General features: G+C 39.0%; 1 protein-coding gene across 1 annotated transcript; it reads right to left on the bottom strand.

Annotated features, from left to right (window-relative positions):
• Positions 1–1,379: 1,379 nt before the first annotated feature.
• LOC120109533 lies at positions 1,380–2,163 on the bottom strand. The gene is made up of 2 exons (XM_039123266.1): positions 1,831–2,163; positions 1,380–1,633 (listed from the first exon to the last, which is right to left on the bottom strand). Exons 1-2 carry the CDS (start codon positions 2,128–2,130, stop codon positions 1,610–1,612), a joined length of 324 nt encoding a protein of 107 aa, XP_038979194.1. The 5' UTR covers positions 2,131–2,163; the 3' UTR covers positions 1,380–1,609.
• Positions 2,164–12,365: the final 10,202 nt, after the last annotated feature.

Here is a 12,365-nt window from a genome sequence, read left to right as displayed (position 1 = left end):
TTCTGATAAGTGTCTCTGGCCGATCTTGATGCATTAGCAGCGGGCTGCTCAGGTGCTGGATCCGTTATCACATAAAGGATCCTTTCATGCTCTAGCACTATTTTCAGTTTCCTATGCCAATTATTGAAATTTGGACCAGTCAACTTGTCATTGTCCAACAATGAGCGAAGTGACAAATTAGTGGCCATTTCTGCATAAAAAGAAAATTTGGCTATTAGTATATGAATTGACTAAACTCAATAGACTTGGACTTTAGTCTAAAAGTACTTCCACTATTTTATATAATTGGTAGTCTCTACCTTCAATTCAAAAAATTACTCTTAATCTTTAGTGGGCACTAGAACCCAATAGATTGTATATAGGCCCGAGTGTGGCTCGGCTAACCCATATGCACCTATTGGTTGGTTCTTAACCAATTACTTCACCAAGCAACTTCTAGTGATGATTTTGCCCTAGGTTCTTCGACAGGCATGTGGCGCCTCCACCGAATACCCTAGTCAGGTCCAACCATTAAATGATAGGGTTAAGGCTAATCAACTAATAGACGACCAAGCTCGAGTGTGGCTCGGCTCACCTGACCGCCTATTGAAGGTACACTTAACTCATCATATATTAAATGACAATTCCAATGCTTGATAAATACCAGGCGTGTCGCGCCTCCAATAATTATCAAAATATTGGACCCATTATCACCCAACTTAATAGGAGGCTATGACCTAGTTATCTCCATAACCATTTCATTTTAAGAACCTAATAATTTTAGAGGATTTTATAATTGGGATAGATAAGGAGGGTCCGGTTAGTCTAATTTCTCCCACTGACTTCACCAAATCAGATTAGACTTAAATCGGTTAAGGAGGCACCTAAATCAGTCAAACTGATTTTTCTTATAGGCATGGGCTAATTCGAATCATTAAGTGATCGAATCAAAATGTGATTGACCATGCACTACAGGAAAATTGGGCATTAGCGACGCTTTTTTTGGCCATTAGCGACGCTTTTAAGCGTCGGTAAAAACCACCCTGACGCTATCCCAAGCGTCGGTAAAGCGTCGCCTATGCTACAGTGGATAAAACATTTTCCGACGCTTTCAAAAGCGTCGGTCATTAGCGACGCTTTTTAGCGTCGGTAACGTACAATTTAGCGACGCATAAAAGCGTCGCTAATTGCAATTTAGCGACGCTTTTTAGCGTCGGTAACTAGTGACGCTTTAGAGCGTCGTTAAAGTCATAAACCTACCGACGCTTTAAAGCGTCGGTAATAGTTAAAACACCGGGATTTTAACGACGCTTTAAAGCGTCGTTAGAGTATAATTTTTTTAAAAAAAAATTTAAATTTTTTTTTAAAACCTCTGTTTACAACATCAAAGGCATTCACACTAAACGAGATTATACTCATAGCACAATCAAACATATTTATCAAAACATTCATATTGTCAAATTACATTCATATTGTCAAATTACATTCATACTGTCAATTTACATTTGCAATGTACTTCCACTATGCAATGTCCTGGTCATCTCCAATATGCGGTTGAATGATCCCTTCTCGGTGAAGCAACTCCACATCTCTTGAGGTGTTGATGATGGCATCCAGAAACTTGGTATATTCAGTGACATCCATCTCGTGTCTCCTGCAACTTTGCTCCAAAGCAATTAGGTTTGCAAAAAAGAAGTTCGTTGACTCATCAACAAAAATGGCCGGGATTCCCAACACCCCCTGATCCTTACAGAACGTAATGTCTAGAAAGCCAGATGCTGACTTGCTCCCCTCGATTTTCACTCCAGCCTCTGCAAGTCTAGTAATGGGGGGGAGCGTTCTTGGGAATACCTCTGAACTCGAAGAATTGGTACGGCGCGGCAACACCTTGGAGAGCCAATCCCCAGTCTTGTCGATTATTAGGGATAAAGCAGAATAAGTAGTCCTTGATCGTTTACTGTAGCTTGCTGTGTTGGTCACCTCTGATTTTGGGAATCGCCGGATCCATCGGTGGATCAAGTGGAGTAAATGATCCACATCGAAGCCTTCGGCGGGCAGCTCTGGCTGTGGACCTCTCCAGAACGATGGCGGAAAGTCATCGAACGCATCGATGGCAGCATTCAGAAGGCGGGAGCTATCCCACTCTGGCATCCCCAGTGTTTCGAGGAGATGCTGGATAATGAAATACGGAAGTTGATTTTCTATTAATCATGAGCTTGTAACACAATTTTTCCCACCCAAAACAATTAAACCTCAAAAGCACACCAAAAGAGCAGAGGAAAGACCTTCAAGCAATAACAATGCAATGGACCAATTTCGGTCAATAAAAAGCAACAAAAGAAAAGGTTAACTCCAAGAAAAAGAGAATTACATAGAATTAGATGTGAGACATCCAAGCCCATACTTTATCCTCGGATTCTAGTTATAACAGCAAGTAAATGAAGAAAATCCCAGGAATTAAGGAAGAATATAGCTATCCACCAAAAAGCATTAACACAAAATAGACAACGTACAGCTATAAATCCAAATTTTATAGATTATGAAAAAAATGTAATGATTTAGACGAAATATTCTGAAAGACTCTGGAGATGCAATGATAGAACAAAAACTAGTAAAAAAAAAAGAGTCAGGTTTCACTTTCGCCCATAAAGAGTCAGGTTTCAAGACCACATGCACAGCCATCTTACATAAGAAAGCATACCTCATTTGCGCCAATAAACACAAACTCAGACCACCATGGTCTTTTGGTATACAAACATTTGCTCAAGAAACTAGATGAAGACCCCTCCAATCAGAAGTATGTCCCCATAAAACAAAGCCCGAAAGCTCCTTGTCAAGTCTTGTATTGATAGATAAAGGCACACTGACACAGGATATACAACAGATAGGAATAGATGAAAGCACAAGTTGGAGTGAGGTTGTTCTACCAGCCAGAGATAAAGCCTTCCATTTCCAACTTGCAATCTCCATTGCCACCTTATCCAATAGAAAATTAAAATTCAAAGAGGCTAGAGGCATACCTAATAGAGGAACCCCTACATATTTCCACACCCCCTGCTCTCCTGCATGGAAAAAACCTTGCATATATTAGACTTAATTGCTCTTGGGGTTCTTGGGCTGAAGATAAGATGGGATTTAGATGTATTAATAGCTTGGCCGGCTATAATTAACAAGCATCAACAAGGGATTTTAAGTAGAATTCTATCCTTTACTATCGCCCTTGCTACTTGCATGTCATCAGCAAAAAGTACATGGGATATTGGAGGGGGTTTGGAAAACTCCCATCACAGCAGAAAACTCCGCCAGCCCCACCGCGTCGGCCCCACCTCTCAGGAGGGGCGGGAAGAAGAGCCAGTACCCGGTGCCGACGATCAACCCGAGTGCAAGCGGCGCCGCCACGATGGGGTGCGGCCGCCACCAGCCGGCCTTCCGGGCCTTCCTCTCCGCCACCGTGAGCAGCCCGCGGAGGACGAGGAGAACGCGGTAACCTCCCCGATGGGTGAGAAGTGCCAGGTGAGGTAGTAGAACATGAGCTCGTGCTGAGGCCGGAGACGAAGAAGGTGGCGAGGATGCCGGCGTCGAGCCCAGGGGCTTGAACGGGGTCGTAGACGGAGGGGCGGAGGATGGAAGAGACCATGAGGTTCCAGCGGCGGCCCCAGAAGTCCTGAAGGGAGGAGGCGCCTAAGGGGTTGTTGAACTGGGGCTCCAGCTCGAGGCAAGGAGACGGGTGGGATCTTGGCAATGGAGGCGAGACCGAGATCTAGGATCAGGTAGATGTGGCAGCAGTAGATGGCGAGGAGGAGGTACGGATGCATTCTATCACTATAGCGGTAGCTGGAGATGATGGTGGCCAAGAGGAGAACCTGACGGCAGTGATGAGGTGGTGAAGGGTGGATAAAGATGAAGAGATGGGAGGTTTGGGCTTGGGTTTGGTTGGATCTTTGACAGGGAAGAAGGAGGTGAACAGGAAGGGGAGAAGGGGGAGGGAGGGGCAGAGGGGCCGAGGCCGAAGGCGAGGAGGAGGAGCTTGAAGAGGGCGAGTAGCACGAGGATCGTGATCCAGGTGACCAACGTGGCCGGCACGCCACGGCCAGGCCGCCCCATGGAGAGCAGGCCGAAGACCCTCCGTAGAGCACGGAGGCGTAGAGGGCCTTCAGCCGGCGGCGGCGCGGGAGGAGGCGGAGGCGGCCGCCGAGTTGTACAGGAGCGGATGGAGAGAGAGGTTCCAGGAGGAGGAGAGGAGGAGGGAGTAGACGATGAGGAAGAGGAAGACGTCCGCTGCTTGCTCAACGCCTGCATCAGCAGCGACTCCCCATCGCGACGATGGAGAGCGCTCGGCGGAGGAGAATGGATGAGATCGGTGAAAAGGGTTGAAGAGAGGGAGTCGGTCGGCGTGAGATGGGGATTTAGGGCTTTAGAGGGAGGGGGTTCGATCGAGTTTTGGAGGAATGAAGTCCGACGACGCTTATAAGCGTCGTCGTGTTCTTCGATATGCGACACTTATAAGCGTCGGGGATTAAATATTCCGTTCGGTAATGTACCCAGACGCCAAGCTTAAAGAAAGCGTCGCTGGAAGCTTTTTTCCCGACGCTTCTCAGAAGCGTCGGCGGTTACTGTCCCAAAAAATCGCCGACGCTTTTAACTAGCGTCGGCATACAAAGTCGGCAAACCTTTTCTGTTGTAGTGATGTCGGCAGATAAGTGAGATCGATGGAAGGGATATGCTTAACTCGACAAAGACGAATCAGTGCGAGTACTCCAATTAAAACCACCGGTCAAAACTGCCAAACTTACCTTAGACACCGACTGGTTAATCAATTTCGATTTGATTACTCAAATGACTCAGGCTACACACTGAGCCTAAATCAGTTCATCTTGTTCTAATCAAAGACATGAAATTTGACAAACTACAACTATTGTATTTGTCCTAGAGTTTCCTTGACCTAGTCTAGTTACTACTTAATTAGATTTGATGAATTAACTCTAATTAAAACATATTTGATTCTATCCTTAGGTCTAACCAATCTTAAGAACTTGATTCAAGTTAACCCAAATGCCCAATGAATTATGCAATGTCAATTAATTGAGTAACAATTCTATTTTATAACACTTAATTCTCAATTAAGTTTAGATTTATGAAAGTTTTGATCATTGCATATTTATTTTAATTATTATTAATTACAATCTTTCAGTTCTTAAAACTTATTTTCAGATCTGAGTATTTGTAATTAATCATATGTAATCAGATTTAATTCATGTTTAAGTCATTATGTTTTATGTTGATGCATACATATACATAACAACATTAATTAATACAAACAAATACATCTTATGCATTTATTTTTTTCACTTTTATTTTCAGATCTGATTTGTTTTAAAATCAGAGATCATATGAATCATAAACTTATTTAGATCTAATCTAAACAATATTATGATTTTTTATTCATCTTACTAATCCTACACAAACATGCATCATATGCATCCAAATTTTCAGATCTACTTAATCATGCATAATCAGCAATTAAATCAATCATAAAAATACTTTAGATCTAATCTAAATATGTTAATGATTTCAGATTTAATTACAATAATTAAACATAAAAGTTTAAACATGAACTTGGCTCTGATACACTGAATGTGAATTCTAGGTTTTCGGTATTAAGCAAGCTGAATTTTTTTTTAAAAAAACCATGGCTGAACCTAATCGGGTTGCCTACATACCTTCAAGCATACATAGTTCTTTTTAGTTTTAAACGCAGCGGAAAAATCGAATCAAACAATTTATTCATGCATGCTTACAAGATCAAATCTAGAAATCAGCACCTTAAGAACACATAGGATTATACCAGAATCGTTTAAATAATTATGCTAAAACTTTCATGCATGATTAACTATCAGATCTGAAAGGTAACACTCTACTTGATTAATCTCCGAATATCCATTGAATGGATTTTTGAGATAACTCCATGAGGAGCCCAAAGGAGGGTAAAACTCGGGGAATCAGACCTAGATCCTGACTCCAAATAAAATATTGATGTGGGATTAATACTTTTATGATAGAAGAAACTTGTGGATCTGATCCTTGACTTCGTAGCCATGCACATGAATGGCCTCTATAATAAGTAATGCGAAGCCTAGGTAGATCGTCTTCCGCGGGAGTGCTAGCTCGCGCAGGAACGTTGCAATGGCTGAAGCTTTCTCCTTCTAAACACTCAACCTTTGATTATTGTTCAAGGATATGGAGGATGGACGTGAGGAAGAAGAGAAGAAGGGATGGAGGCCCTCAAAAAATTTTTTCAAAATTTTTTGAAACCTTAAATTTGTATATATTGAACCCAAGGCATGGGGGTCTTTTATAGCCAAAAGACCCCGCCTCACACCTAATTTAGCCAACTAATTTGGATGATAAAATTCCCAAAAAATTTGATGGTTTGGCAGCTAAGAGGAGATAAACATATCCAAATTTCGTATATTTTGGATCCTAAAAGATAGGAATTCATGCATCCAAAGTTCAGACAAGAAAGAAGAGAAGTCACCGTGCTTGCTTAGTCTCATCTAGTTCCGTCAGGATCAGACCGCTTGAGATCCGTTAGGGCACCACCCCCGTCACTTGCATGGTTAGCTGCACGAGCGGAATTGAGTCTATTCCATGCTTACAGGCGAATAAGCACCTTCAGACCACCCTATTTCATGCGCCATGCAATCCCTACAAATTAGGAAATTAATCTAAATCTTTTTAGGAATATTGAGGTGCATTTTTATAAAAAATATAGCCCCACGCCTCCTCTCTTCTAATGCCAATTTTTGGCCAAAAATAAAGAGGATAGGTGTGAAAAATATTTGGGGTAAATCAAGGTATCATTCTTCTCCAAGAAGATAAGGATGGGTTCCTAAATTTAGGGATTCTTCTTCTTATCCAATTATTGATTATTTGGACTCATAATCCTCATCAAATAAGGTCTTCTAATTGATTTGGATCAAGCCCAATCCAATTGGATCAAGTCCCATCAATTGTGTCAAGCTCAATCTACTTGGGTTGAACCAACCAATTAGGTCAAACCCTGATGCAGCCCAATTGAATCCTATTCAATTTGGCTCAACCTAAGCCAATTTCTCAATCAAATTGAGTTCATTAGCATCTAATTACTAATTAATCCTCCAATAATTCAATAATTATTTTAATGCAACTTTGTTTAGAATAATTTGTCAATCAAATTGACCAAATTATCCCTGAATGATTCTTAATCAATCAGCCATTTGATCAACCTAGAAACTTCTATGCGTGTGACCTCATAGGTTCGAACCTAAGCCGATAGTATAGAAACCTTTCTACACTAATCGATGTGACTATCTAGCAATGGTACCGACATCCAGATAGGCCGAATATATGCGAAGCAAATATTCTGGAACCTGGACTATAGTTACTGTATAATTCAATCCCTTTGACTCCTAATGCCAGGATGACTTAGAGCTCACTGTCAATCCTATAATTAGTACATCCCTTATGTGATTAACTTTAGATATCCCATGACTCCTCACTGGGATTACCCTGGCCAAGATTTTGCTAAATTAATCACAAAGACATTATCTCATGTTTTCAGGAGGGGTCAATTCCATCTTACTCACAACTGACTACACAAGTACTTGACTGTACCTAGTGGCTTCGTCACTGAACAGAAATTCAGGTAGTCCGATACCAAAGTATAGTAAGTTGCTTGCTAGTCACAGGTTGCGGTCTCAAGTCAGAGGCCAAACTTATACCCATATCTACTCGGAATATCTCTCGACAGTAGAGCATTCCGAAATTGGTGACGGTTCTGAAATGTACTTCTACACTTCACTGTGTGGCATACCAGTGTCTCCACTCCTTGATTAAGAGGACAATCAATATATATGTCACACAACGACCTAATCTCGATAATGTTGTCGTCCTAGTAACAACATATCATTGGTCGCGAACAAGTTTAAGGACTCAAAGATAAATACTCCTTTATCATAACGTAAGTCCTAAGGACTTCATCATATAAGAGTTATTCGAAGATGAAATGATGAATAATGCAAATAAACTTTATTAATTTGACAATTCATTTACAAAATTCAATCATCAATATGCTGACGATTGACATTTAGGATACAATTCCAATTTGCATGACGAGCTCATAGGTGTACCTATGGACTTATTAGTTTCCAAGCCAAATTTTCTTAACATTTCCTTGACATATTTGGCTTGATTGATAATATTCCATCCTTTAGTTGTTTGATTTGTAATCCAAAAAAAATTCAGTTTACCCATCATACTCATCTCAAATTCACTTTGCATTAATTTTGCAAATTCTTTACACAAATTATTGTTAGTAGCTCCAAATATAATGTCATCTACATAGATTTTCACTATCAACATGTTTCTTTTCTTTTCAGAATAAAGTAGTATAACATGTCCTCTAGTGAATTTGTTTTCCAATAAGAATTTACTTAATCTTTCATACTATGCTCTTGGTGCTTGTTTTAATCCATAGAGTGCCTTGTTAAGTTTAAACACATGATCAGAGTACATGTGATCTTCAAATTCTGGAGGTTGTTCTACGTATACTTTTTCAGTTATATACCTTTAGAAAGGCACTCTTTACATCCATTTTGATACAGTTTGAAGTCCATAGAAGTGGCAAAAGCAAGCAGCAATCTAATGGCCTCTAATTAGCTACCGAAGGAAAGGTCATCAAAGTCAATTTTTCTTTGGTTATATCCCTTTGCTATGAGCCTAGCCTTGTTTCTTATAACAATGCCATTTTCATCTAACTTATTTCTGAAGACCCATTTTGTACCTATTATAGGGTAATTTTAGGTCTTTCAATTAGTTTCCAAACATTGTTTCTTGTAAATTGGTTTAATTCCTCTTGTATTGCATTTACCAATTTGCATCTTCTTCTGCTTCTTCTAGAGTCTTGGGTTCAATTTGAGAGACAAAGGCTAAGTAGTTATTTACATTTCTAAGAGCCCTTGTCTTAATTTGATGTGCCGGATCACCTATTATTAATTCTTTGGGATGGCTAGCTGCATATTTTCACTCCTTAGGTAAATTATGATCTAATCTTTCAACTACTTGATTTTCAACTTGTCTAATATCTTTTTACTGTTGGAATTTGATGGATCCTTAAGAGTTATTCTTTCAACCTCATTTTCCAGAATTCGTGTCATCTTCATGTTCATCCACCTAAGTGAATTACTAGAGTTCTCATCAAGACTACATGTATTGACTCTCAACCAAAGTTCTTTTATTAAACACCTATAGGCTTTGCTAGCTAATGAGTATCCTAAAAATATTGCATCATCTGAATTTGAATCAAACTTTCCTAGATTGCTTTTATCATTATTGTGTATGTAGCATATACAACCAAACTCATGAAAGTGACTAATATTTGGTCTTTTACCTTTCCAAAGCTCATAGGGAGTTTCTTAAGGATTGGTCTGATGGAAACTCTGTTTAAAATATAGCATGTTGTATTCACGCGCTTCAGCCAAAAGTGTTTGGAAGATTTTCCTCACATAGCATTGTTGGCCATATCTACTAGAGTTCTATTTTTTCTTTCTACTACTTCATTTTGTTGAGATGTCCTGGGTGCTGAGAAAGTGTGATTGATTCCATTTTCATCACAAATTCCTCAAACAGTCTATTCTCAAATTCAGTCCATGATCACTCCTTATAGATATAATGGTTGTTCTTTTTCATTTAGGATCCTATAAAAATTTTAGGAAGGTTGGAAAGGTTTCATCTTTATGCGTTAGAATATTACCCATGTGTACCTAGTGTAATCATCCACTATTACGAAACATACTTCTTTCTCTCCTAAGCTAGTGGTCCTAGTTAATCCGAAAAGATCATATGAAGCAATTCTAAGGGCTAGAAGTTGACACATCATTTTTTTAGACTTAAATGAACTTCTTGCCTGTTTTCCTAGTTGACAAACCCTACATACTCTATCTCTTTCAAAGTTCATCTTAGGTATCCTTTACTAGTTCTTGTTAATCAATTTGGAGATTAAGTCTATACTTGCATGTCCTAACTTACGATGTCATGACCAACTAGTTTCATTGTCTTTTGCATTTGTGACTACTAGACTTGACTACTTTTGCAAGTTCATCTAAGTTTATCATATAAACATTACCATGCATGTGTCCTACAAAATAGTGTCATTATTTGTTGAATTAGCTATGGTGCATAGTGAAGCCAAAGGTGACTTTGAAACCTTTATCACACAATTGACTAATGCTAATTAGATTGTGCTTTAATCCATCTACATACAACATTATCTATAAATGTAGAGGGAGAGATCTGAATTTTACCAATACCAATGATTTGATATTGGCTATTGTCACCGAAGGTTACAATCTCCTTCTTTTGACTCGAGGGTGACGAATTGATCCTTGTCCGGTCATGTGTCTTGAGCAGCACTATCAGATACCAATTTCTTTTAGCTTGGTTGGCCGCAAGACATACCTATATGAGAATCAAAAACTTTAGGTACCCAAGTCTTCTTGGGTCCTTCATGGTTAGTGTGAGTGGATCCTTTTGGAACCCAAATTTTCTTTATGTTGCTTTTCTTGATATTTGTCTATAGTTGCACATAAGATTTATGTTCGAGTTTACCATAATAGAAGCATGTAGGTTCATTAGATTCAGCCTTGGTTGCTTTGACAAAAAATTCTTCAAAAGCTTTTGTTCCTTTTTAGCCCTAAATCCTAGCCCGGCTTTATTAAAAACAGCTCTTTGACTATTTAGAATCATATCTAGTTTTTCAGAGCTGCATGTAAACTTTTCTATAATTGACTTATACTTATCTACTTCCTTTTTAAGATTTTGGTTCTCTTTTAGCAGTTCTTTTTTGTTTGACTTCTTCTGTATTTCAAATTTCAGTATTTTCATTTCATTGGTTAAGGATTGTTTTTCTTCATTGTATTTTTCAAATAATTCATTTAGAGTTTTGTTTTCAGTTCTTAACTCCTTATTTTTCATACCAAGCTTTTTGTAATAACTAATTCAATGAAGGCTTCATATAATTCATCGAATGTGAAAATAGGTGATGCATTAGAGCTTACCTCATTGTTTGAGCCCAAGGCAAAGTTGGCTACTTCCTGAGGTTTTCTTCTTCAGATGAGGATTCGTCGCTATCTCCCCATATTGCAACAAATGCCTTCTTCTTTTTTCTTTGTGATTTCTTCAAGAGCGGACATTCTAGCCTAAAATGTCCGGTCTCTTACACTTATGGCACACTAAGGGATATTTTCCTTTATCCTTATCTTTTCTATCTCACTCTTTACTATGGATTCCTTTTGAAGTTCATCTTCCTTCTCCTCATAAACTTACTGAATTTTTTTTGCAAGGAGGGCAATATCATCATCCTCATCCTCATCTTCTCCTTCATCACTACTCTCATTGCATTCCTTTTGGGTAGAAGCCTTAAATGCTATTCCTTCTCTCTTCTGATCCTCATCCTCAAGATGTTGGTTCATGGTGAGTTCATGTGTCATCAGTGATCCAAGAAGTTCTTCTAGAGGAAGAATGTTGAGGTCCTTGGCTTCTTGTATTGCTGTTACTTTGGCCTCCAAGAGCGTGGTAGTGAGCGAAGGATTTTTCTGACAAGATCACTATTAGAATACATTTTTCCAAGACTCTTTAATCCATTAATGATATCAGTAATCTAGTAAACATGGAAGTAATATTTTCAAATGGCTCCATTTTAAATAATTATACTTATGCACTAGCATGTTAATTTTTGACTCTTTGACTTGATTTGTGCCTTCATAAGTGATTTCAAGTCTATCCAAATCTCCTTAGCGGAGTTACATGTTGATACTCTATTGAATTCATTTGCATCTAAGGCACATAAGTACATTCATAACCTTGGCATTCAGTTGTGCCTTTTTCCTATCATTTTCATCCAGTCCTTTTTCGGTATGGGAATTACTAAATTATCGACAGTGTGTAAGGGTATGTAAGGCCATTGACAATGATGCTCCAAACATCATAGTCCTGTTCTTGAATGAATATTCTCATTCTTACTTTCCAATAGGTATTAGTTTGTTCCATTAAATAGGGGTGGCCTATTGGTTGACTGTCCTTCACCTGAGGTTAATCCAAATTGGGTTGTCATTAGATTTTACTCAAAAAGGGAATAAGACAATAATCGCTATAAAAGAGACATGCTCTGATACCACTTGTTGCCGTAAGCAGCCAAGAGGGGGGGTGAATTGGGTTGTAAATAAAAATATGAAATATTAATTCGAGATTGAACTAAAGTGTCAATCTTAAATGCTAAAGGAAAGGGAAGAGTGAGATAATGAAAAGCACGACACAAAGATACAAGATTTATAGTGGTTCGGAGCTACCCT

The sequence above is a fragment of the Phoenix dactylifera genome, unplaced genomic scaffold (genome assembly GCF_009389715.1).
Source record: "Phoenix dactylifera cultivar Barhee BC4 unplaced genomic scaffold, palm_55x_up_171113_PBpolish2nd_filt_p 002335F, whole genome shotgun sequence".
In the NCBI taxonomy this organism is placed as follows: Eukaryota; Viridiplantae; Streptophyta; class Magnoliopsida; order Arecales; family Arecaceae; genus Phoenix; species Phoenix dactylifera.
Note: the sequence above shows the minus strand (reverse complement) of the source record. Positions and strands in the feature narration are given on the sequence as shown.